The sequence below is a fragment of the Phyllostomus hastatus genome, unplaced genomic scaffold, assembly GCF_019186645.2.
Source record: "Phyllostomus hastatus isolate PE091 unplaced genomic scaffold, TTU_PhHast_1.1 phas_scaffold_501, whole genome shotgun sequence".
Lineage (NCBI taxonomy): Eukaryota > Metazoa > Chordata > Mammalia > Chiroptera > Phyllostomidae > Phyllostomus > Phyllostomus hastatus.
The window spans coordinates 36,557,115-36,581,791 of NW_025334033.1; the positions used below are offsets into that span (position 1 = coordinate 36,557,115).

The 24,677-nt window shown below is 40.1% G+C and overlaps 2 protein-coding genes across 10 annotated transcripts in view; one reads left to right on the plus strand and one right to left on the minus strand.

Moving 5' to 3' along the window:
- Nucleotides 1-1,266: 1,266 nt before the first annotated feature.
- Nucleotides 1,267-1,656, minus strand: LOC123808626 (40S ribosomal protein S26-like). Its single transcript, XM_045823394.1, has one exon. It carries the CDS (start codon nt 1,637-1,639, stop codon nt 1,292-1,294), a length of 348 nt encoding a protein of 115 aa, XP_045679350.1. The 5' UTR covers nt 1,640-1,656; the 3' UTR covers nt 1,267-1,291.
- Nucleotides 1,657-11,242: 9,586 nt separating this feature from the next.
- The window catches only part of FBXO34 (F-box protein 34), a 76,614-nt gene continuing 63,179 nt past the window's right edge, over nt 11,243-24,677 (plus strand). For 2 of the 9 annotated variants that reach the window (XM_045823434.1, XM_045823441.1), the window contains exons 1-2: nt 11,243-11,386; nt 12,952-13,003. The gene's annotated coding sequence lies outside the window, so the exon portion shown is untranslated. Of the gene's footprint in view, nt 11,387-11,522; nt 11,858-11,901; nt 12,171-12,363; nt 12,385-12,951; nt 13,004-24,677 lie in introns of those variants that run through there. The other 7 variants (XM_045823435.1, XM_045823442.1, XM_045823443.1 and 4 more) reach the window with 6 other exon arrangements.

Consider the following 24,677-nt stretch of genomic DNA (forward strand, 5'->3'; position numbering starts at 1 on the left):
GCTCCTCACACTGGCCGAGTCATTCAGAGCCTGTTTTTGGTTCAACTTTCCACCTGAACTGGGAGCCTCTGACCCAAGCAGCTCCTCTCTGATTCTCCTATCAGGGGAGAGATGTTGCAGAGGAAACAGAAGACAATTCCTGTGTTATAGGTCCCTCCAGCATTCCACTATTCTGGAAAGTGAGGCTGACACTCCCCAGGAATCCTTCCCACCCTCCCCATGGGCACTTCCTGACCCAGCCCATCCCCCACTGGCAACAAAAAGTGCCTGTACTCCGAGGCCAGGCTGTGTCTCTGTCCACACAGCCCACAGACAAAGTGCACCACCTTTTTAGTTTCTCTCACCTTTCGATGATTCTAATTCTGAAGCTCCAAGACCACAGCAGGGTTTTTTCTCCCTCACTGCTACCCTACATTAGATTTTTTTGCTTTTAGTTTTATTGCTACTAAGTGATTATATAATGGTTCAAATGGGAAGTTTGATAGGATTATAAACTTTTAGGATAATAAACTTTTACAACAGTATATTTTAATAATGTGAACCTTGAAAATTTATCACTTCCTTTTTATTTGTAGATAGTATAATAACAGTGTTTTTGTTAATAAGTTCATTAAAATAATTAAGAAACACATGCTTTTGTCTTCTAAAATATTTTTTCCTCTTTTGGTTTCATTGTGCAAGTGATTATACAATAGCACAAATGGAAATTTAATAGGACTATAATTCTTTGATAGGTTTTCTAAATGTCCCCTGCATAATGTGAATCTTATTAGTAAATTGTTTTCATCTTATTTGACTTCTAGGTAGTGTATCCTATTTTTGTATTGCTATTTAACAAGTCTCTTCTATTGATCCAGAAACAGCATTTTTTTTGGTCTCTTTTATAAAGTGATTTTGAATATTCTCTCATTTACTTTCACTATAGTTAAGTATTATACAATTGCTCAGATATAAGCTTGATAAAATTATAATTCACACGATAGTGTTTTAGAAATGTAGTTTATTTAAAAGTGATTTACAAGTGAATTGTTTCCTGCTCTATTTCCAGGCGTCATAAGAACAGCATTTCAGTTGTTTCTGTTTAGCCAGTCCCTCATAACTCCAACTGTTGTAACAGTTCTACATGAGAAGCCTCACAACCAGACACATTTGAAACTCATAGTTTATTTCTGTAAGCCAAAGATGAAATTTGTTCTGGTTATAAGACTGATATGTCTACATAAATTTTTTTTAGGTACAATTTCCATTTTATTTTTTTCCGGAGAACTTTTCTTCATTCCTTTAGGGCTCCTTACATGGGCTTTGGTGGAGGTCGTGGGGCAGCACCCGCCGGTCTGAATCGGGGTGGAGGTGTTCGGTCCTTCCGGGCTTCCTGAGAACGATTCCTGACCACTTTGCTGTGAATGGCACAACTCACACAGTAATGCAGTTTCACATACAGCTTGGGAAGCACATAGGCGTCGAAGACACTCTCTTCCGAAATGTCCCTGACGGCTGCGGCCTCTACTATGTTTCGAATGACGAACTTCTTAATGGCCTTACCCTTGGGCACGCATCGGGCACAGTTGGTGCAGCGAATAGGCTGCACATGGCCGCAGCCTTTTTTGGCACGACCGTTGTTCCTTCTTTTCTTCGTCATTTTGGAAGCGAGGACCCGAAAGAGCTACATAAATTTTTTAATTGAAAATGACCTAATTTCGAATATTCATTATTGGTAAAGTGGGAAAAATCATGTTTATGAAACCAATTTTTTAAATAAGTTTTGGCTTTAAAAATAGAGTGGAACAAGCAAAAACTAATGAAATGGTAGCTAAATCATTGTTTAATTTACCTTAATTTCTCCATATAGTCTTTAAGCTGAGAAAGCTTGAACTCTGACTTAAAGTTTTGTAGTATGTAAAAAGGCTCAAACAAACGATATATTGGTTTCTCACCCCTTACTATAACTTCATCGTCCAAGGCCCCTAAATGTGGAGTGCTGGAGTCAGCCCTGAGGAGCTTATGAGGGCTGCTTACGTACCTCTCTTCCCAACCCTGTGCTCAGTGTCTTCACAACAGTAGCTTGAACTTGGCCACAGTGGGAGTATTTACACCAAGAAATAGGCATACGCTATATAAACCAGAACTCCCAGGAATAGCTCACCCCCACCCCTGAGAGCCAGTTTACCAGCATATCCTGGCCATAAGGCAGTAATTCTTAACCAACACTGTGTGTCAGAATCACAAATGCTTGGACTCCTCCCAGAGATTCTGATTCAAGTGGTCTGGGATGGCACCTAGGCATCCTACTTTTCAAAAGCTCCCTAGGTGATTTTAATGTGTAGCCAAGATTCAGAAACAGTTCCTGTTCATACTTTCAACCAGCCTTTGCTCTGTTTATTGTGAAAGAGACCTTTAGATGTTTCCCTAATATTTCGTTAGGGGAAAACAAACCTACCTTATCAAGTTCTGAGATCTTATCCACTGGGACCCCTCTTCCCTGAGGCCAGTAAAGAAGGGTTTGTGAAAACATTGTAGAGGCTTTTCTCTTCTCAGCTGGAAATCGCTCCCGGGGAATACGTGGGTGTTGTTAGCTCTCCTTCCCATCAGGTATCTAATACTATCACAGAACAGTTTCTTTATATTGGGTGTTGCTTTTAATATAGGTTTCTGGCACTAACTCATTTTAAGTAAATGATACCTTTTTCTTTTTTTCGTAAGACATTTAAATCTTTAAGGTAAAAATATGAACGGTTTTAATGATTATTTAGCTTCTTCTTTAGAGCTTGTTGAGGTTTCATTATGTATTCCTAACAATATATTGAAAATTTATTTTTCATGAAGCACAGGAGTCAAGGATTTGGGCTCTTGGGTGGGGGTGGTGATGGCCACAGACACCATCTTTGTCATCGTCCCATAAAGACACAACGGAATCATGTGGATTTCTCCTTACGTGCCTCTTGGCCCCCTGTGCCTTTCACTGTGCTTAGCCATTGAGTGGTACTGCTTTCTACCACTTAAAGGTTAGCCATGTGTTTCTGTGCTTTCTGTGTGTATAGCTCTGGAGGTTATGGAACAAACCAGAAAAAAATGCTGATAGGAGGATGATTTAAGGATGAAAAAAGAACTTTGTTATTCTGTCTCACTGCTGGTTCTGTCTCACTGCCAGTTCTGTGTAACAGCATTACGGAAGCGTTTGCCCCTACAGTTCAAATTCAGGTGGCTTATAAATGCCTGCAATTTGTTATGGTCTTCTCACTGGAAAAATTAGAGCAGCAATTTTGGATAAGTAGAGACAGAAATTTTAGCTTCACTTCCTCTACTTGACAAAGAAATATTACTTTTATACGGTAAGACTTCAACATCATTAGCTAATAAAGTCCATGTTTTTTAAATGCTTTGGGATAAGAAGAGAAAATAGGGATAAACTTATTTTTTTTTTTTGCTTTGCATCAATATTACTTACAGGTAATAATTTCAATTATTAAAGTATTAATAAATAATAGTTATTTTCTTCATGAGGGTATTCTTTACATCACAACCTCTTGTAAAACTTTCAAGTGTATTGAAATCATTACACTTATGAAATACTGTATTTTTAGGACTATAAGACATGTCAGACCATAAGATGCACCTAAGTTTTAGATGAGGAAAATAGGGAAAAAATTTTGAAGCAAAAATGTGGTGAAATATTTAATAACCTGTGACCCCACTCCACCACCGCCCCCTTCCCCCACCCCACAGCGAGCCAGGTAAGCTACATAAGATATAGCCAGGTAAGCTCCCAAATGTAGGGGGGCAGGGAGAAAGGAGTGCACCTTACAGTCCAAAAAATACAATACATGTAAGGTGAAAAAAAATTCCAGAGTAATATTACAAATACCTGTGTATTTACCACTTAGATTTTCAAAAATGTTAAGTGAACCAGTTATATTTAATTCAGATATTTCCTTCTTAAGTAAATAAAATGTTACCAGTATGATTGAAGTTCTCTGTGCCTCTTTCTTTTTTTTAAAGTATTGTTTTTGTGTTTTTGTTTTTTAAGATTTTATTTATTTATTTTTTAGAGAAGGAAGGGAGGGAGATAGAGAGAGAGAGAAACATCAATGTGCGGTTGCTGGGGGTTATGGCCTGCAACCCAGGCATGTACCCTGGCTGGGAATCGAACCTGAGACACTTTGGTTCGCAGCCCGCGCTCCATCCACTGAGCTACACCAGCCAGGGCTTCCCTTTCTAATCATTTATTCTCCCTTTGTCCTCAGAAGTAACTGTCATTCTGAGTTGTTTTGGACACTTCTCACCCATGTCTTTATGTATTTATTGTAATTGTAGCTGTCTGTAAATCACACCTGGCATTGTTGTATATGTGTTTGTTTGCCTGTTAAGGTTTGTATGAATGGCAATGTACAGTGTACATCCATCTGCCATGTGCTTTCATCACTAAACCAAGTATTTTCTGAGATTATCCTTGTTGATACACATGGATCTAAATGATTCATTTTAAATGCTGTTTCTTATTTTTTTAAGGAGTAATAATTGCCTTTCCAAAGGTCACAATGAGCCACTAACTTTAGCAGTGCCTCCTTTTATTTATGTTTTTAAAGATTTTTAAAATTTATTTTAGAGAGCAGGGAAGAGAGGGAGAAAGAGGGGGAGAGCAACATCGATGTAAGAGAGAATCGTTGATCAGCTGCCTCTCCTATGAGCCCTGACCAGAAACCGAACCTGCAACCCAGACATATGCCCTGACCAGGAATCAAACTGTTGACCTTTGGCTTTGCAGGACATTGCCCAACCTACTGAGCCGTACCAGTCAGGGCTAAATGCTGTTTCTTATTCCATTGTACGCACATTCCTATAGTCACCCAGCCCCTATTGTCCAGCTCCTGTTTTCTTCTTTTCCCCCAATAAATAGGGGCAAATAATATATGGAAAGAAAATAATTTACTTTCCCTTAAGTATTTGAAAACAGGTTTCTCCTCCTGCCTCTCCCTCCCCCTTTCTTCTCCTCCTCTGCTGCCTTCTTCTTTTTTTCTTCCTTCTCCCCTTCTTCTTTTTCTTTTCCTTCTTCTTCTCCTTCATCTTTAGGTGCTTGTCAACCCTGCTCTGGATTTACACTTGACTGACAATTTTGTGTGAATGATGGGAAAAAGGAGTGGGAACTCATACTGGAATAAAATTTTACATTTGCAGGTTCAATTGCTGACTAAATCAATTAAATTGTGCTTTAAAAGCAAATAAAAATAACCATTGCTACAAAGTTATTAAAATATAATTTAATAAATACTTAAGGAAATTCATATCATTTATCTTTGATAACAGTGTACAAATTTCAGTTCCATCCAGGATAAGGCCCAACCTGTTAACTGATGGCCCCAGACTCTCCAGAGAGAGCATGTGAGTCATTTTACCCTTGCGGAGGCATAAGGAGAACGTGAGCCCTTTGAAAGGCCAACAAGATTCACTCCAGCAGCGTTCCAGTCATGAGAACTAGTTAACACCCAAGGGAAGAAGAATCACAGAGCTTGCCCATTGGAGAAGGCCACGGTTTTTAATTTAGTTCCATTTATGTAAAATAAACAAATTTGGCAGTTTAAATATTGCACATAATGAAAAGATATTTTTTCCTCTGAATAGTTTGGTGTAGTCGGTGAATTGTTCTCATAGATCATATATCCATTCACTGATTGAGCAAATCAGTAATACACGTCCTTAAAGAGCTCACAAAGGGACAAGACATAGACAGATGACATTGAAATGTTGTAAGTGAAATAGCAGACGTGGAACAAAGTACGATGAGATCATAGATTGTGGGGATGACTCATTCTGTGCAGGGACTCAAGGGCGGAGATATTTGTTAGGTGGATGACGTGTCTGTGTGGACCACAGCTGTTGTCTTTTCTCTGGGCAGCTTGCTAGGCACCCAAATGTAAGAGAAATGGCAAAGGGTGAAAAATGAAGACTGCTAATTTTATTCATGTCATGCTTTGTATAGACCTAAAGAAATATTTTATTTATTTATTTTTTAGAGGGCAAGAGAGAGAGAAGGAGAGAAATATCAATTGGTTGCCTCCCTCATGCCTAAAGCAGGGGCCTGGCCCACAACCCAGGCATGTGCCCTGACTGGGAATTGAACTGGCGATCTTTGGTTTTGCAGGATGATGCCCAACTAACTTAGCCACACTGGTCAGGACTATATAGACTTATGAAGGAAGAGTGGCTTAGCCAATAGTTTTGGAACTTGAAAACATTTTTTTTTCTGTGCTATTTCAACAGGGCTTTAAATATCAGAACACGACTTCTTTCTCAAGGCAGGAAATTAGGAATCAACTGTGCCAATATACAAAATAACACAGAAAACACACTTAGGACATTTTTCAGAAGTACTTAATGAATTTAAGAATGGGGCTGTTATCACACATGTTAATCACATACCGGTTTTATTCAGAGAGTGGAACTCTAGAGCTTTGCCAGTACTGGAAATGTAAAAAAAGAAAATGCATGCAGTCATGCAAAAGTACCCCTTGAATAGCAGGGAAGAAGGAAATAACTGAGAAAGGGAGAGCATTCAAGTCTATACTCAGTATGCAGAGACTCTAGAGATGTTATGAATGGACCAAAATGAGTCTATTTCTTGGCTAGTGATGACTGTAAAGTTCAAGCCATTTGGAAAGAAATTCAAGAAATATGGGAGAAAAAGTAGGGACGGAAGTAGAAGAGAGAAGGAAAACATACAGAAAGCTAGAAAAATGCAACTACAGTAAAAGTAACAGACGGCAGTCACAGGAGCCATGGGGCCTTAAGGAGCATACAATGTGTGACAGTGTTGGCTCTGAGATAAAAGAAAAACAGAGTAGCTCTCAGCAAGGGGGAGCAATCAGATGCCCTCACTCTTTTTTTTAAACATTTGCAGTTTTTTCTTTTTTCAAAAATATATTTTATTGATTATGCTATTACAGTTGTCCCAATCCCCCCCTTCACTCCCCTCCACCCTGCACACACTCTCCCACCCACATTCCCCCCTTTAGTTCATGTCCATGTGTCATAAGTTCTTTACTTTCTACATTTCTCATACTATTCTTGCCCTCCCCCCTGTCTATTTCCTACCTACCATCTATGCTACTTATTCTCTGTACCTTTTCCCCCTTTCTTCTCCTCCCACTCCCCTGTTGCTAACCCTCCATGTGATCTCCATTTCCGTGGTTCTGTTCCTGTTCTAGTTGTTTGCTTAGTTTCTTTTGGAGTTGTTTTAGGTGTGGTTGTTAATAACTGTGAGTTTGCTGCCATTTTACTGTTCATATTTTTATCTTCTTTTTCTTAGATAAGTTCCTGTAACATTTCATATAATAAGGGCTTGGTGATGGTGAACTCCTTTAACTTGTCCTATGATGCCCTCAGTCTTTTACAAGGTCATCATTATGCTACTTTGAAGGCACACCTTGGCTTTGTTGAGGAGAGAGCACCTAGAGCAGTGATTTTCAACCTTTTTCATCTCATGGCACATGTAAGCTAATTACTAAAATTCTGCAGCACACCAAAAAATATATTTTTTGCCTATCTAAAAAAGATAGGTAAAACTTTGATTCATTCACACTGACAACTACTGTCGTGTTGGCTGTTATCATTTTTTAACTTGACAATCCAAGGGAGAAGAGGCCAGTACCCCTCACCAAATAGGCACGTATTGTATTGCCTGTTTAAAAAATTCTTGTGGCACACCAATGTGCCACAGCACACAGGTTGAAAATTGTTGATCCAGAGGAAGGGCAAACAGGCTCAATTTACTTTACTAATACACAGATGGTGTCTTGCTGAAGGCACACAAAAAATTACATGTAGCTCTGCAGTCTTAGGAAGGGGCACGAAGTGAGGTGTGGTGACAGATGCCTGGGACTCTTTGTTAGAGTAACGGCAAACTAACACAGTGGCGTAAGTGACCAGATGGTGGTGCATTCAAAAGAAGCCAGACCACTGTTCACTCTTCCAAAGAAAAGAACTAGTTCGGGTACATTATTAATCAATAAAACAACCGACTTTTGCAAGGAAATGCTGGTAACTGAGCTCTGTACTTTTTGAGAAGTGTCTTTGGTATTTCAAAGCAAGACTTGGCATTGAAAGCATAGTTATGCCTGGTAGAAAATATCAGGAAATCCTAAAACTGCAAAACAACTTGGTGGCCTTTTTACAGAACTCAGTTCTAAGCAAAGTCTATCCCCTGGACCATTTTAGCAAGATGATGTAACTAGGTTGTTTTAGCCAGGCAGCCTCTCCTTTGCTCGAGCAGGTGCCTGTGAACCAGTGTGCTGGAGCTTAGGGAGAATAAGGACACACTCGCTAGTCTCATTCTAATGCTGCAGGCTCCCCCACATTAAATTTTAATGTCTGGAAAATGTCATTTCCTGAAATATTTCAAGTGTCACATGAGTTCCTACTCATTTATGCATTTATAGACAAAGATTCTTTTCCCACTGATTTTATCAGCTCCTGGTATCATTAGTTAAAGATTATTCTGGAGGAATAGCAAAACAAAATTATTATTATTTTTTAACAAAATTATTTTATTATTAAACTATTGTAGAGCTTGCCTCCAAAGGAGTAGGTTAGTGTCTCCCCTTCCATTTTGTTTCCTTTTGTTCAACAACCCCCACATGCACACACACACACACATATATATAATGTGTATCAGGATATTTTCAGCTACTTTCTAATTTTTTAGCAAGTCCTATAAATGACTTAAATAGAAATAGAATTTATTATCCCACATAACAAGAAATCCCAAGGATTGGTTGTATCAGAGTTTCAATGATATCATCAAGGATGCAGTTTACTTCCATCTTTCTGCTTAACCATCCTTTTACATTCTCTTCAGCTAACAACCCTCATGGTCCTAAGAAGGCAGACACAGTGCCAGACACCACACACACAGTGACACCTAGCAGCAGGTGAGGGACTGTTTCTTCCTGTATGTTTCTCTCTCTCTCTCTCATTGTGGTTAATTATTTTATTTTGGAATGTGATGCATTTCAACAGAAAATGAATTTCTTTAAGGGTAAGAAACACCTTTCCCAGAAGTATCTCAGTAGACTTCCGTTGCATTTTATTAGCTAGATTTGCATCACGCACATGTGCCTGAACCAATTACTGACAAGGAGATTAAGACAATGCTGATTAGCCAGGTTTCTCAGCCTTGGCACTACTGGCATTTTGGGAGGGATAATTCTTTGCTGTGGGGACTTAAATGTACTTGTAAGTTATTGAGCAGCGTCTCTGGCCTCTGTTTACTATAAGCCAATAGTGCTTACACCCAAGAAGGCATTCAGAAATGAATGGAGCCCATCTTTTTCTGAAGCACAGAGAGGGTGCTGGAGATCAGGATTCTGTTAACAAGAAAAAGGAAACATACAGCCGGTGGGCGGTAATCCTCCCCCCTTTATTTTCTTTCTTGCCATTTTCAAGAGACCAGGGCCTTATTAAAAATACTAAATATGTAAGAATGAGTTACCTGGTATTACTCAGCGAAATCTAGTTCCTGTCTAAATGCCAAGTAGGTAAAATAAGTATCCTTATAACAGATTGGTGATTTAGAAAATTTAATCAAGGGTAATTTGTATTGAAGCACCAAAATCATGACTGATTGGTTGGGTTCTTCAGAGTTCAGATGTTCCTAGTTTTGGTCATATTCTTGCTGCAGTACCTTAGATTTTTCCTTTATTTATGTCCTATTTCTACTGTATAAGACATTCTACTCTTGTGACTTTCATTAGTCATCTACTGGTGATGAACACTTGCATCCTGGATTAAATCATTTGGTGAGAAAAAGTATGAATATTTTTATTCATTCAATAGCCATTTATTGGTTGCCAATTATGTGAAGGTAAGTGACAAGGCAGAACTACTACATTGGAGACTTAGAGAAAGCTTTCTGAGGAGGTAATGTTTCAGCCAAGACAAGGGGGAGAATGGCATTGAAGAAAGGGACAGGTCTGATTGTAATGGGTTATAGTAGAGTTCTGATTTTATGATAAGAGCAGGAAGAAGAGTTGATGGGCTTGGGGATGCTGTGTGATGAGCTGCTTCCCTTTGCCTGTTGTATTTTTTGTATTTGGAATGCAGCAAGATTCTCAGCTGGATTTAATTCCTTCTGGGCTATAACAATTAGTGGTGTATGCAAACCTGCATTCTTCTTTTGTATTTTTTTTCTTCTTTTTCTTAAGGAAACATTGCTGTCTTGGCTTCCAGTCTCTTAAGCACAGCTCTTAGCCCTCCTGGTTCTCCAAGAAGTTCCAACCTCTAGCTTTAGACCTAGTGTTTCCACATTGAGTAGCTTTAGGTTACAGGGTCTGTGGCCTTATCTGGATCATAATATTTGATCTAATTCCACTGACTGTGGAGAGAATGTCTCCTGGGGAAAATCCCACTAGAAAAACTCTTCTTCTAGGAGCAGGCCACCTTAATCTTAGCCCCCTTCCAGCTCCTTATGAGTCCTGTGGCCTCCCGGTGCCACACCATCCCCACCAGGTGCTCCCTCCAGAGGTCTTGTCACAGGGCCTGTGGCCTGATGCACACTGCCCTGGTTCTACTGGCTTTATTTCTCCGGGATCATACCCAGTGCATGAATGGAGAAACAGAATCAAGGGGAGGACTTGCCTATAGTTGTTTCACTGCCTCTTAGTCTTATTTTCTCTCTCCTAGACCAGTGCTATTCTAAGTGTGGCCTGCTGACCAGTTGTAGAACCAGTCTATTGTCAATCTCAAAGTTTATGTACATGCTGCTAGGTATTTCTGCCATGGTTTGCACAGAAAAAAGTAACAGTCAGAGGGACTCTCCCAATCTCCTCCTTTTACAAATGAGAATTCTGAAGCCGAGCCTTCCAAGCTTGGTAGCAGAGCCGGAATCGGAACCCAGTCAACTAGGATATATAATAGTAATCTAACAGCATTTATAGCTCCAGGTCTACCCATGAGTATTAATAAACTTAAGTTTATTGATCGAACACTGGTGCTACTGACATTCCGGTTAGCCTCAGGGTTTGATTGCTTTCCCTACAGATCGTGCTGGAGCTTTCACTGTTCCCCACCATTTGAGGGTCCGCAGATGCTTCGCCCAGTTCTCCCTCCGTAAGTTCCTCTTCGATCTCAGCTCTACACAAAATGCCCGGCAGGGGGCGGTACAACCCCCGATCCCGAAGCCCCTCCCTCGGCCAACCGTCGATTGGGCCGGCGCGTGACGTCACGCCGTTTTAGCCAAACAAATGGGATTCAGGGTGAGCGTTGGGCTTCGCCGCGCCGCCCTGGGCGCTCGGTCCGCCTCAGCTGTAGGGAGCGAGCCAGGCCTCCTGCCGCCGCAGCCGCCGCTGCATCGCGGTGTGCAGCCCCGGGCCAGGCCCGGGCCGGGACAGGAGCGCAGGTGGGTCGGAGCCCTGTGGCGTCGCCACAGGGCGGCGCGGTCGGGGCTCGGCGGCGGCCACCGTGGCCATTCCCCGCCCCCCTCTCGCCGCTCTCCTGAGCTCCCGGGACGCGGGCGGGTGGGGGCGGGGGCACCGCCCGCGGGTCCGGAGCGCGCGGCGCTGCGGGCGCGTTTGGGGCAGGGAGCCGGCGGCCGGCACCTCCTCCCCGGCGGGCCTCAGCCCGCACAGGGGCCGGGCACTGCGCGCCCCCGCGTGCCACTGAGGGTCGGGCGAACCGGCGGGCGGGAGTGGGGTCCCCGGTCCGGGCTGAAGCCTAGGAGATTACGGATAGGCCGTGGTGAGGCAGCGGACCGGCTCTCCCACCTCTGGGACCAGCGGCCAGTGAGGAAGTCGGGCCCTGGGTGGGGGGTCGCCTCACACGGTCGCGCCCGCTTGGGCTCGGCCACCCTGTCCTTCCTGTCCCGGCGCAGGTGAGCTGGAGCCTGTCCTTAACCTTTCTCGGGACCCGGCAGAACGGAGGCTTGGAAGCTGCTTTAGCCTCCCGGCTGGCGCTAGGCGACAGTGGGTCGGCCCCAGTTGGTGATGAAGTCATAGTGCTCTGAGTCCGCGTGTTTGTGACGTCAGGTGTTCCAGGAGATGGGCTTGATGTCACTGCAGGCCCTGGCCGGGACTTTGGCGCGGAAGGGCCGGTTGGTTCCGGAGGGAAGAGAAAGGAAGTTCAGTCTGGAATCGTTGCGGGTTTGAATCGAAAGTTGTTCGATACCTGCATTTTACAATTTTAATGTAATAGTTGTCAAATTCTTTAACTTCAGACAGGCATTGTTAGTGCAGTTCAATGTAAGACGCATTTGATTTAGAAACAGCTACATCAGGAGGGCCTTTTGGGGGGCGGGGGGGGGTAGGGGTTTAATGTAAATGTTTTTCAAGAAGCTAAACTCAACAGTTGGATGGTTTGTGATCGGAATTGTGGAAAAAATTAGACCCAGTTTGAGTACGGGTAATTCAGTTGCCTTACTTTGTTTTGCTATACAGTTTGAAGATCATCTATCTGCTAGTTCATAGTTTTGTGGAGATGGCCTGGAAGGGGGAGAGCAGATCTTAAGTGAACTTTCTCTATTGTAAGGGGGATGATGTTTGAATTAATTCAGTTCTTAAGGAATAATTACTTGAGGATTTAATTTATCCAGATTGTCTCTGCCCCATGCTACCCTGGATAATTGAGGGTTTTCTATGGTTATAGCTCAGCAACAAGCCTTTTTCTTACTCACTTGCTAAGGATGGGCCCTACAATATAATAACATCTCATGACTGCTTGTTTGGACATGTAACTAAAATTTTGTTGGTGGTGCTTTCAAATATGAAACTACAGAATTAAAAAAAGTTTCTTGGTTTTCTTCTAGAACTTTCAAGAGATCAGACAGGAAAAGAAGCTAGTCATTTGCCTCTCCAGGTCCAGCTTATCAATACTTCTATCATTTCTTCTTCTGTAGAATCATTTATTGGAATCTAGTTTGAAAGGTAGATGGCTTAAAATTGAAGGGTAATTTCAATTTTGTGTTTTCAGCAGGAAGCTTGGATAAGAGTCTTCAATCCTTCACTGACCTTTCACTTTTAAGGTAGGTTTTTTTGTTGTTGTGGTTAATACTCCCTCTTCCCCAGTTTTTTTTTTATAGATAATTGATAATGTATCATCTCTCTGGATTTTGCATCAACCTGCAGGTGTAAGTTATGCTGTGCCTTTTAATGCAGGAAATGAAAGCAAGAATTTACTGTCATTAATTACTATTAGATTTGACTGGAAGTTCACAAAACAAAGCTTTCCTATAAACCTCATTTTGATCCTCACAATACCTTGGAAATTCAACAGCATTGTGTGTACTCCTGAGAGTATTAATTTTTTAAAAGAAATTGGGAACTGAATGGTGACAATGTAGAGTGAAGATTCTAGAGACAATATTTGAGCCTTTGGGTCCTCAAGACTGATAGGTACTGCTGCTATTGAAGGTGTTGCCTGTTTTTTAATATGAAAGAGTCATGACAAGAATCATTATGTAATGGCATGGAAGGAAGTACAAAAAGGACCCTTGCATGTGTCTTTTCCGGGTAGCCTTTCTGGGGCTATGTGTCTCTGTGTAAATTAAGTGTACTTAGTGTAAATAGGAAGGGATGAAAGTCAAACTAAATATGAGTTGAAAGATAAATAAATGATGATGATAAAATAGTTGCTTCTTGGCAGTGCATTTCAAAGAGAGGGGAAAAATGCACTACGAAAGGAGGAGAAACTTTAATTTTTCCTCATGGAAAATGAGTTAATAGGTAGAGAATAAATGCCTTTGTGTATTTTGATGTGGCTGAGGGAACAATGGCAGCTATAAAAAGCCAGGTTATGCATATAGTTGCGTAACTAACAAGCCATAACTCTTCTGAAACAGTTTTACAGTTTATTTCTACTTTCTACAGGATATTTTTCAGCTTTTCTGTTTCAGGCCTAGGAAGCATCTCTTACTTCTTATAAATGGAAATTTTTTGAGATCAGTTTATTATTATTTTAAAATATTTTGTCATTTTATCCAGTTATAGTGTATGAAGGGACTAAATCAGCCAGTTAGTGATACAGCATTTTTTCTGACAGATAAAAACAAATATGAAGAGTGAAAGTGCCGAATTTCAGAGATTCTTTAGGATGTGTTTATTGGATCAATTATCCTCTGAACATACATAGAATTGAAATTTTTTTTTTAAAGATTTTTTTAAAAGATTTTATTTATTTATTTTTAGAGAGAGAAGGGAGGGAGATAGAGAAACATCAATGTGTGGTTGCTGGGGGTCATGGCCTGCAACCTAGGCATGTACCCTGACTGGGAATTGAAGAATTGAAATTCTTATACAAACTTTCTACTTTATTTTCTAAACTTAAAGTTTATACTGAGTCAGTTTACTATGTTCTTGATATTCTAGTAAACACATATTAACAACAAATAACTTGTTTTCTTATTTGTTGGGGAGAGAACACACTAATCATTAGAGATGTGGTTTGGTGTTATCTTCCAAAGTTTGCAGCTGTTTAGAACCAGATACTTGAGGGAAGCCACTATGGTATAATGAATGCCTTCCTTGTTAGGTCATGTGTGACAAAGGCAAAATTCAGCAAGTGCATAATCTGCAGTCCTTTGGAAACAACAACAAAAAGAGCAGATTAACTACAAATGCATTTAGGTCATTTAGAAATTGAATTCCTGTCAATCCTTATCTTTGCATAATTTATCTTCTTTCCTTTAGTTCATGTTTATGGTATTTTGAAGCTGATGAATTTGCTGTGTTATCAGGGAAAGTATTCATGATTAAAGTGTAGGTGTTTCTTAATGATAGTTGAGGGAGTTTATCAGCCTATCGTTTCCAACTCCATCTTCTGTTTAGCTCCACAGGAGAAGCTTCAGATCTTTGTAACTATTTACCTTCAGAATCCTAGCATATATTTACTTTCAGTACAATATAGGTATAAGTGTGAAACTAAACTGTATATGTATATTATCAGGTATGGGGTTCATTAATCCAACAAACATTTCTTGAGTACCTCTATGCCAGGTACTTAGCCAGGCACTCAGATGAATTGTCCTTGCTGCAAGGGCTCTTTGTTTTAACATTCCTTTGCCGTGGAGGGCCATGGGTCTGAGGGGCCAGAATTGGACCAAGAGGTTAAACCACTTATGTTGTACCAGATTGGCCAGAGATCTTGTCTAAGGGTCGGTTTAAGGAAGTATTAGAAACTCACGTAAAAAGATTGGGGAACATATTATCAGAGGGTCTAAAATCCACAGATTGGGATTGTCCTAGAATAGATGGAGTGAGTCTAAGAGAATAAGCTCTTTCTCTGAGGCAAGAATAAGCACTTAAGGCCAGAAGTAGTTTGTGTATGCAGTCTAAAATTGGAGGTAGCTTAAAAAAAAATGGGAGGTAGTTAGAAGAGGGACAGTCTAGACATCACACTCTCAGAGGCATTTATATACCTTCTTCTATGTCAGTCTTTTGACAGACTTCTGAAATACATGAGTCTCTCATAGCCTTCATTTCCACTATTTGCTTTTTTCCCTTATTATTTTGTAATGAAAATTTTCAATCATAGAAAAGTTGCAAGAATTGTTTGTACATTAAATAGCTAAATATCCACAATCTAGATTCTGCAATTCATGTATTTATATACATGCATATATATATATATATATATATTCCTCCATGAGGGCATGCTTAATTGATTTTAGAGAGGGAGACAAACCTTGAATGATATAGCTTCTGGTGTGCTCTCTGACCAGGGAACTAGGCATGTGCCCTGACCAGGAATCAAACCTGCAACTTTTCAGTTTATGGGACAGTGCTCCAGCCAACTGAGTAACACTGGCCAGGGCTCTATAATTAATATTTTATAGTATTTGCTTATCTGTCTATCTGTCCATCCTATCTTCCCTTACTACTTCTATCCATTCATTAATTCATCTCACATTTTTGTTGTATTTCAAAGTAAATATACTTTATCCCTAAACACTTTGGTTGCCTATCATGAGCTTTTTTTTTAGGCAAAATTTATATACAGGAGAAATACAGATCTTATGTGTATCATTTCCTTAGTTGGGATAAGTTCATACGTACATCTGTGTAACCCATAATCCTGTCATACTATAGAACTGTTACTGTCACTATAGAAGGTTCCTTCATGCCTGTCCTAATCAATTTAATTAACTTTTTAATTTCCTACAATCTTACTTCCACTACTGCCTGTTCTTTCTGAAACTACCAGTTCAAAGGGCCTGCTTTGTTAGCAGCACATTAGAATGGCATTATGCTAGGAGTACAGAACATAAAGAAATCAAAAACACAGCTCCTGCTCTTTCTAAGCTTATAAATTAGCCTGGGTTTTAGTTAGGTGTCCAAAGAGATATAAATGTTACATGGATTCAGAGGATGCAACTGATTATTGCCAGAGAAAGCTTCCTAGGTATGGGTCTTGAATTGAGCCTGTATTTTAGGATCCAGATTGTCTTGTCTTGTCTTGTCTTGTCTTCTCTTCTCTTTCTTTTTTTCTTTTTTGTTTTCTTTATAGACTGCAATTAGAAGTTATGGTATAAAGGAACGGATACAGACAGGGTGATTGGGACCCAATTTTGGAAGGAGTTTGAGCATTATCTAGTACCCAGTAACAAGTTTTGAGGAAGGGAGTAATGTGAAAAACAGATCCTTTAGTTAAATTCTTATCCTCTTTGTCATCTTTGGTATTTAGTTGTACAGGAGAGACCTCTTCATCTTTTTAAAAAAGATTTTAGTTTTTTTTCAGAGAGAGGGGAAGAGAGGGAGAGAAACATCGATGTGGGAGAGAAACATCGATGTGAGAGAGAAACATCAGTTGGCTGCCTCTTGCAGGTCTCCAACCAGGGACCTGGTCCGAAATCCAGGCATGTCCCCTGACTAGGAATCGAACCAATGACCTTTTGGTTCACAGGTCAGGTGGTGCTCAGTCTATTGAGCCACACCAGCCAGGTCAAGACCTCATCTTTTGAGTTCTCTTCTCTTGGTTCTTTGCTTGTCTTTGATTTCTTCTGATTTCTTAGCTTTGTTGGTAACTCTTTTCTAGATCCAGACTATCTCAAGTTCTGTTCTTGACCTTTTTGTGGTACTCCTTGTAATCTGGCCTTACCTTTTAGGGCTTGTTAATTATAGTTCTTTCCAGGTCATGCCTACATCTGAAACCATAAGCTGTTAACAGTTAGGTTTCTAACTGCTATTAAGATGCTTCTTTTTGTATATCCCTATTTATTTTGTACTTAACTTACTGTTCAGAAATCTGTAGCAAGAACATTTGCTCTAAGTAGTTGTAGCAAATGGGAGTTACTAGGAAAGGCAGATATATAAACTTGAAGTGGACTGAATAGACAGTTTAGGCTGAGCTTCTTGGAACAAATGCTAGAACGACATTGTAGACAGAACTTGCGTAGTGCTACCATGGGCCCGGTTGTTGAATCAGAATGCTGCCACCGCCATACTTGGCAGCAGTTTACATTCCTTGGGCAGAGCCATTATTATATTTTACTTTCTACCCTCCATATCCTTTTTTTTTTTTTAAGATAAATTTAGAACATGTGATTGGCAGATAGATGTTGCTGATGCTGTGTGTATCTTTTGCAGGTATGCCTGCTTGGCCACATCTAGGTCATATGTAAAACATCAGCTTTTAGTTTTCCATATTCTATAAAGCAGGAAGTTTTGTGAAAATAGATGGGAGTGAGTACTTAGTGTTCAGTACACTCAGTTTGTGAAAAACTAGTTTTCCCCAGATCCCCTCAATGTGACAAAGTTACACCTTTTCTAATTTTGCTGTCTCTATACAAAGACATGGGTATAGTTGTAGTTTCCTGAGATAGATACTATTGAAATTAACTGTACCATTTAAATGTTTTATATTGTGAGTATAATGAAAAACCCAACTCAAATTTGCTGGCTGACAATACTGAAAAATCCAGAGGTGAAGCTTGATCTATTTGTATTTATGTGATCAGAGTTTCATCCTCCTCTTCTTTCCTTTTCTTAATGAATTCTGCTTCCAAGGTGTTGATCCCTTTGTGGTTACAGCATGTTTGTCCACACCTCAAGCCCCATGTCTTCATGCCATCAAGTCCAGAGGAGGGGAAGGAGAGTGCTTCTGCAGAAGCTATATAGGGCAGGGCTCTTGACTATTTTGCTCAAGAGACCCCTTTCCAAGAAATATTTTAAAATAAAATACGTAGGGCTAAAAAGAAAACCAGTTATACTAAAATATAGTTGGCTTCCAGTCAACTATACCAATGGCTGGCAGAAGCCATTGTTCTTTTCTGGCTCTTCCCCCACAGAGCCAGGTGGGGAGTGCCATGTCTGAGTCTCCATCAACCTAGCTTTCACCTGCCCTGATGATATGCTGACACCCAGGACCACCCTAGTAGCATTTCTATACCAATGGCCTGTCTTGGCCTATGCTTCAGACTTCTCTAAAATTGCTCAAACAAGCAGCATCTGGCCTCAGTATGCTCCAGACCTCCCCTTAAGTGGCCCCAGCACTAGCGGTAGCCACTTTGAGTGGAGAGCTTCAGATCATGTTGCAGCACCACCCAGTCACTTCCACAGGTGACACAATCAAGGGTGGACTTAGGGGGCATCAGAGCTCCATTGAAGTAAGTCCTACTCCATGGGGCGGGCCCCTGTATAGCCCATCTGTCGTAGCCAGGCCTTGCAGCAGGTTGGCCTGGGGGTACATCCCTGCCATAGGTGTGCCAACAGCAATCAAGGCTCAACTACAACAGGAGGGTGTACATAACCCACAGAGTAGGGGAGGCAGCTCAGGTGACCAGTGAGACTGTGCCACCGGATGCTACAGAACACCTATACATTAGGTCCTGCTACTAAGCCAGGGAGATATAGCATTTCTACCTAGTGCATAAAGCAAACACAGGGAAGCTGCCAAAATGAGGAGACAAAGAAACATGTCCCAAATAAAAGAACAAAACAAAACTCCAGAAAAATAAATAAAATGGAAACAAGCAATCTACTAGGTGTAGAGTTCAAAACACTGGTTATAAGGATGCTCAGTGAACTTAGGGAAAGAGTAAATGAACTTAGAACTTCAACAGCAGAAAAATGTACATGGAAACCATAAAAAGAACCAGTCAGAAATGAAGGAAACACTAACTGAAATGTAAAATAAATTACTGAGAATCAACAGAGGAGGTGAAGCTGAGAATCAGAGTAGCAATTTGGAATGTAAGGAAGCAAAAAACAACCAATCAAAACAACAAAAATAAAAAAAAAATGAGGATAGTGTAAGGAACATCTGGAATAGCTTCAAGCATGCCAACATTTTCATCTTGGGGGTGTGCTGGAAGGAGGAGAGAGCAAGATATTGAAACCCTATTTGAAAAAATAAAGGTAGAAAACTTCTCTAACCTGGTGAAGGAAATAGACAATTTCAGAAAATGCAGAGGGTCCCAAATAAGATGAATCCAAAGAGGCTCACGCTAAAACATATCACAATTAAAATGTAAAAGGTTAAGGACAAAGACAGAAAGCAGCAAGAAAAAAGCAGTTATTTATTTACAGGGGAGCTTCCATAAGACTGTCAGCTGATTTCACAACAGAAACTTTTCAGGACAGAAGAGATTGGCAAGAAATACTCAGTTTGAAAAGCAAAGACCTACAACCAAGATTACTCTATGTAGCAAAGGGAGATGGGCAGCTGGGGTGGAGAGTACATGTGGCAAGGCAGCAGCTGGAGGGCTGGAGTGGGCGATGTGTTGGCTGGTGGACTAGTTGGTCCCACATTTGTGTGTGGATAAACCAGGAGGAACAACTGGGGAGTGAGAGAGACTGCACAACCCAGTGTTCCAGTGTGGGAAAAGAAAGCCTCAAAATCTCTGGATATAAAACCTGTAGGGGTTGCAGCAGTGGGAAAAACTCCCAGCCTCACAGGAGAGTTCATTGGAGATATCCACAGGGTCCTAGAATGTATACAAACCCACCCACCCACCCAAGAGCCAGCACCAGAAGGGCCCACTTTGCTTGTGGGTAGTGGGGGAAGTGACTGAAAGCTGGTGGAGAGCTGAGCAATAGGCACTGGTCCCTCTTGGACCCCTCCCCCACATACAATGCTACAACACAGAGATATGGGTTGCCCCGCCCTGGGTAATACCTAAGATTCTACCCCTTACAAGAAAACACGTGCACCAAGACAAAGAAATATGGCCCAAGTGAAAGAACAGATCAAAACTCCAAAAACAGAACTAAGCAATGAAGAGATAGCCAACCTATCAGTTGCAGAGTTCGCAACACTGGTAATCAGGATGCTCACAGAAATGGTTGAGTATGGTCACAAAATAGAGGAAGAAGTAAATACTATGCAAAGTGAAATAAAGCACAATGTACAGGGAACCAACAATGAAGGGAAGGAAACTGGGCCTTAAATCAACAATTTGGACCAGAAAGAAGAAATAAACATTCAACCAGAGCAGAATGAAGAAACAAGAATTCAAAAAATGAGGAGAAGCTTAGGAACCTCTGAGACAACTTTAAGTGTTCCGACATCCAAATCATAGGGGTGCCAGAAGGAGAAGAAGAGGAGCAAGAAATTGAAAACTTAATTAAAGGAGAACTTCCTCCATCTGGCAAAGGAAATAGACTTCCAGGAAGTCTAGGAAGCTCAGAGAATCCCAAAGAAATTGGACCCAAAGAAGCACACACCAAGGCACATCATAATTGTATTACCCAAGATGAAAGATAAGGAGAGAATCTTAAAAGCAGCAAGAGAAAAGGAGACCATTACCTACAAAGGAGTTTCCATAAGACTATCAGCTGATTTCTCAAAAGAAACCTTACAAACAAGAAGGGACTGGAAAGAAGTGTTCAGAGTCATGAAAGGCAAGAACCTACATCCAAGATTACTCTGTGCAGCAAAGCTATCATTTAGAATGGAAGGGCAGAGAAAGTGCTTCCCATACAAGGTCGAGTTAAAGGAGTTCATCATCACCAAGCCCGTATTATATGAAATGTTAAAGGGGCTTATCTAAGAAAGAAGATGATCAAAAATATGAACAGTAAAGTGACAACAAACTCACAACTATCAGCAACTAAATCTATAAAAACAAAACAAAAACAAAAACTAAGCAAACAGCTAGAACTGAAGCAGAATCATAGAAATAGAGATCACATGGAGAGTTATCAGCAGGGAGGGAGTGGGGAGAGAATGGGGGAAATGATAGAGGGAATAAGAAGCATAAATGGTAGGTACAAATAGATGGGAAGGTTAAGAATAGTATAGGAAATGTAGAAGCCAAAGAACTTATATGTACAATCCATGGACATGAACTAAGGTGGGGAAATGATGGTGGGAGAGGGGGTACAGGGGAGAGGGAAACAAAGGGGAGGAAAAAATGGGATAGCTGTAATAGCATAATCAATAAAATATTCTTGCCCTGGCTGGCGTAGCTCAGTGGATTGAGCGCGGGCTGCGAACCATTGTCGTAGGTTCGATTCCCAGTCAAGGTATATGCCTGGGTTGCAGGCCACAGCCCCCTGCAACCGCACATTGATATTTCTCTCTCTCTCTCTTTCTCCCTCCCATCCCTCTCTAAAAATAAATAAATAAAATCAAAATATAAATAAATAAAATATACTTAAAAAAATAGAATCAAAGGACATATAAACAGCTTCCCAGGCATGAAACACCTAAAGGAGTTCATCACCACCAGTATTAGTTGAAATGTTAAAGGGTCTTGTTTAAGAAGAAGGCAAAAAAATAAAAAATATGAATAATAAAATGGCAATAAATACATATCTGTCAGCAATTGAATTAAAAAAAAACAAGTAGAACAGAAACGGACTCAGATACAGAGAACATTTTGATGATTTCCAGCTGGGAGGGAGTTTGGGAGGGTGGGTGAAAAAGATGAAGGGTTTAAGAAGTACAAATTAGTAGTTACAGAATAGTCATGGGGATATAAAGTACAGCATAGGGAATATAGACAATAATATTCTAATAACTGGTGTCAGATGGGAATGAGATTTATTGGGATGATCACTCAGTAAGTTTTATAATGTCTAATGACTGGAGTGTACCCCTGAAACTAATATAATAATGTATATCAACTGTAACTGAAAAAATGGTTTTTAAAATTCATAATCTGTAATCTAGAATAACACAGAGGATCATATTGTCAAATCAGAATCACGTGAAGCAGATATCTTGCCCAGTGTCAAGCTTCACTAATAATTTCAAGGGTAGACAATCAAGAAGCAGGCCTTGGACATGGAGGGTGGCCCCTGCTGTGTGAGGTGACTTTCCATGATCTCATGGCTGACCTCTTCTGGGCTAGAGAATTGCATGTCTATTACAGGAAGAAAGTACCTGAGAGCCATCCTCTACTATATGGTTTTTTTCTTTGACTTACTAGTATGTAAAGTATTTGAGTAAATTCCCAATGATGGAACTATCTTTGCTTTGTGATGGTATTTATCATTTCTAAGTGTTTTGAACTTTTGAATTAAAAAAAAAATCCTGGATTTGTAATTTTTTAAAAAAGAAAAACAGTTATGAAAATATTTTTTAAATTATAAGGTTAACATGTGCTTAAGTAAGATTTATTTAATAATAACAAATAAATCTAGTAAATTCCAAGTAGCAATGAACATTGTTTGGAGGTGTCTAACCGGTGATCGTATGATAGGAAGTATCTGTGATTTCTGCTGGTGATAAGGTGACATATTGCTATTATTATTGTTGCCTGTTGACTGAATTCACAATGGAAGAAAATACTAAATTTCAATTGTAGGTTAATGAAAGTAAAGATATAATTTTCCCCTTTCATCTGAGTTTATAGGTCCTGAATTCTATACTTAAGCTTCTTGAGGGGGTGTCTTTGAGGCTCAGCTTTAGAAGCACTGCTAGAAGAGCATTTCTCTTCCCAGAGGCTCCAGGAAATGTCTTGTGTATCTCATTGATTTTGGGTTACATTTCTGACATTTTGGAGCTGGTCACTGAGACTTCAGATATCTGATTTATTTAGCCAGCATGGACCTATTCCTGGAGCTGGGGCTGGAGTCATTGCTACCTAAATGGCATGATGAGAGAGAAGTGGATTCCAAAGGGAAGTTCAGGGGCTACTGGATGCTGACCAGCAAATGGTAGATGTCCATTATGTCATACTTAGTCTATCCTCTCTCTCTTGCTCTCATAGTTAACCAGTTACTAAATTTTTAGTGAATCTTTCACTTGGGTTTGTCTTTTCCTAATCAGTCATTCTGCTAACGTTGTAGGCCCCCACAGTGGAGCTGTGGGATAGTCCATTGGATTGCAAAAAGAAAAATATTAGGACTTCTATTTATTTGTGTCATCATTTCAGTACTTATTTTTGCATAAGTTTATTGTGTATATAAAATATATTAGTACAGTGGTGTGTATGTGTATTTATGGGCACATGTTAAAATTGTTATAAATCATGGGAATGGGAAGGGGGACGGTTAGGAAAGTAGAGTTAGCCAGAGACTAGTTCAATAGAAATGAGCTACATGTAATTAAAAATTTTCTTAGCCACATTTTAAAAAGTAAAAGGAAACATCTGAAAATAATTTTAATAATATATTATTTAACACAGTATATCCTAAACATCATGATTTCAATGTTATCAATATAAAAATTGAGATAGTTTAAATTCTTTTTTCATATGAAGTATTTGAAATTCAATGTGCATTTTATACTTAACAGCTCATCTCAGTTTAGACTGGTGATATTTCAGGAGCTCAAAAGCCACATGTGGCTAGTGGATTCTGTATTGGGTAGCACAGATCTAGACCAATGATAAATCTCAATTTAGATTTCTATAATTGTCTATGTTACAGTTTTAGTAATCCATTACCTGCTGTCTTCAGTCATTTTGTGCAGTTGCCAGGTTAATTGAATAAAAATTCCACTGGGATGTTACTCTCCTGCACTCAGTTTCTGTGGCATCACATTTAAAAGCAACTTTTTAGACTTCCTGTAAAATGGTGCATCCCATCCTCCTCCTTCACATGTCTTTGGGATTGCCTGCAACAAACCTGGCGCTCAATTAGGCAGTTTCCTCAGCCTTGTCTTACCCTTTCCATTTGTCTAAATGTAATCATCCATTATAAGAAGCCTGTTCTGGTAAAATCTCCTTGGAATCTCCAATCCCTCTGGAGCCTTTCCATTTTCTGAACTCCTATGGTATATATTGAGTACTCTGCCACTTAGCACTTCATTAAATATCAGTATTTATTGCTAATTACGTTACGTATATTAGTTCCATCTCCTCTTAATTAATTAAAGGCTTAGCTTTTTATTTTTAAATCTTTAGGGACATACCTGGGCTATTTAAATTTGTAGCTTTAAGTTTTCTTTGAAGTTAATATTGTTTATAAAGTTGTCTCTTTGTAGTTGTAAAATCACTGTTGCAACTACAGTCGGAAATTATTGATTAGCTGGAGTTCCTGAATGCGAAATTTGAGTTTGACAAGAAACTCTCAAAGGACACATTTGCTCTATTGTCCAGGAACTGGGAGAGGTAAATTTGTTTACAAAGTAGGGCAAGAGATTTTATTTCAAGTTCATTCATCAGAATTATTCTCTGGAGGTTCTCTTTACTTTCTACCCATCAGTCAGTTTAGCTGTAGGGGAGAGGTTTCTGTAGTTTAGGCGGTCTTCCCCTACCCCTACGTGAAGAGCTCACCACCACCACCACCACCACCACCACCACCACCACCACC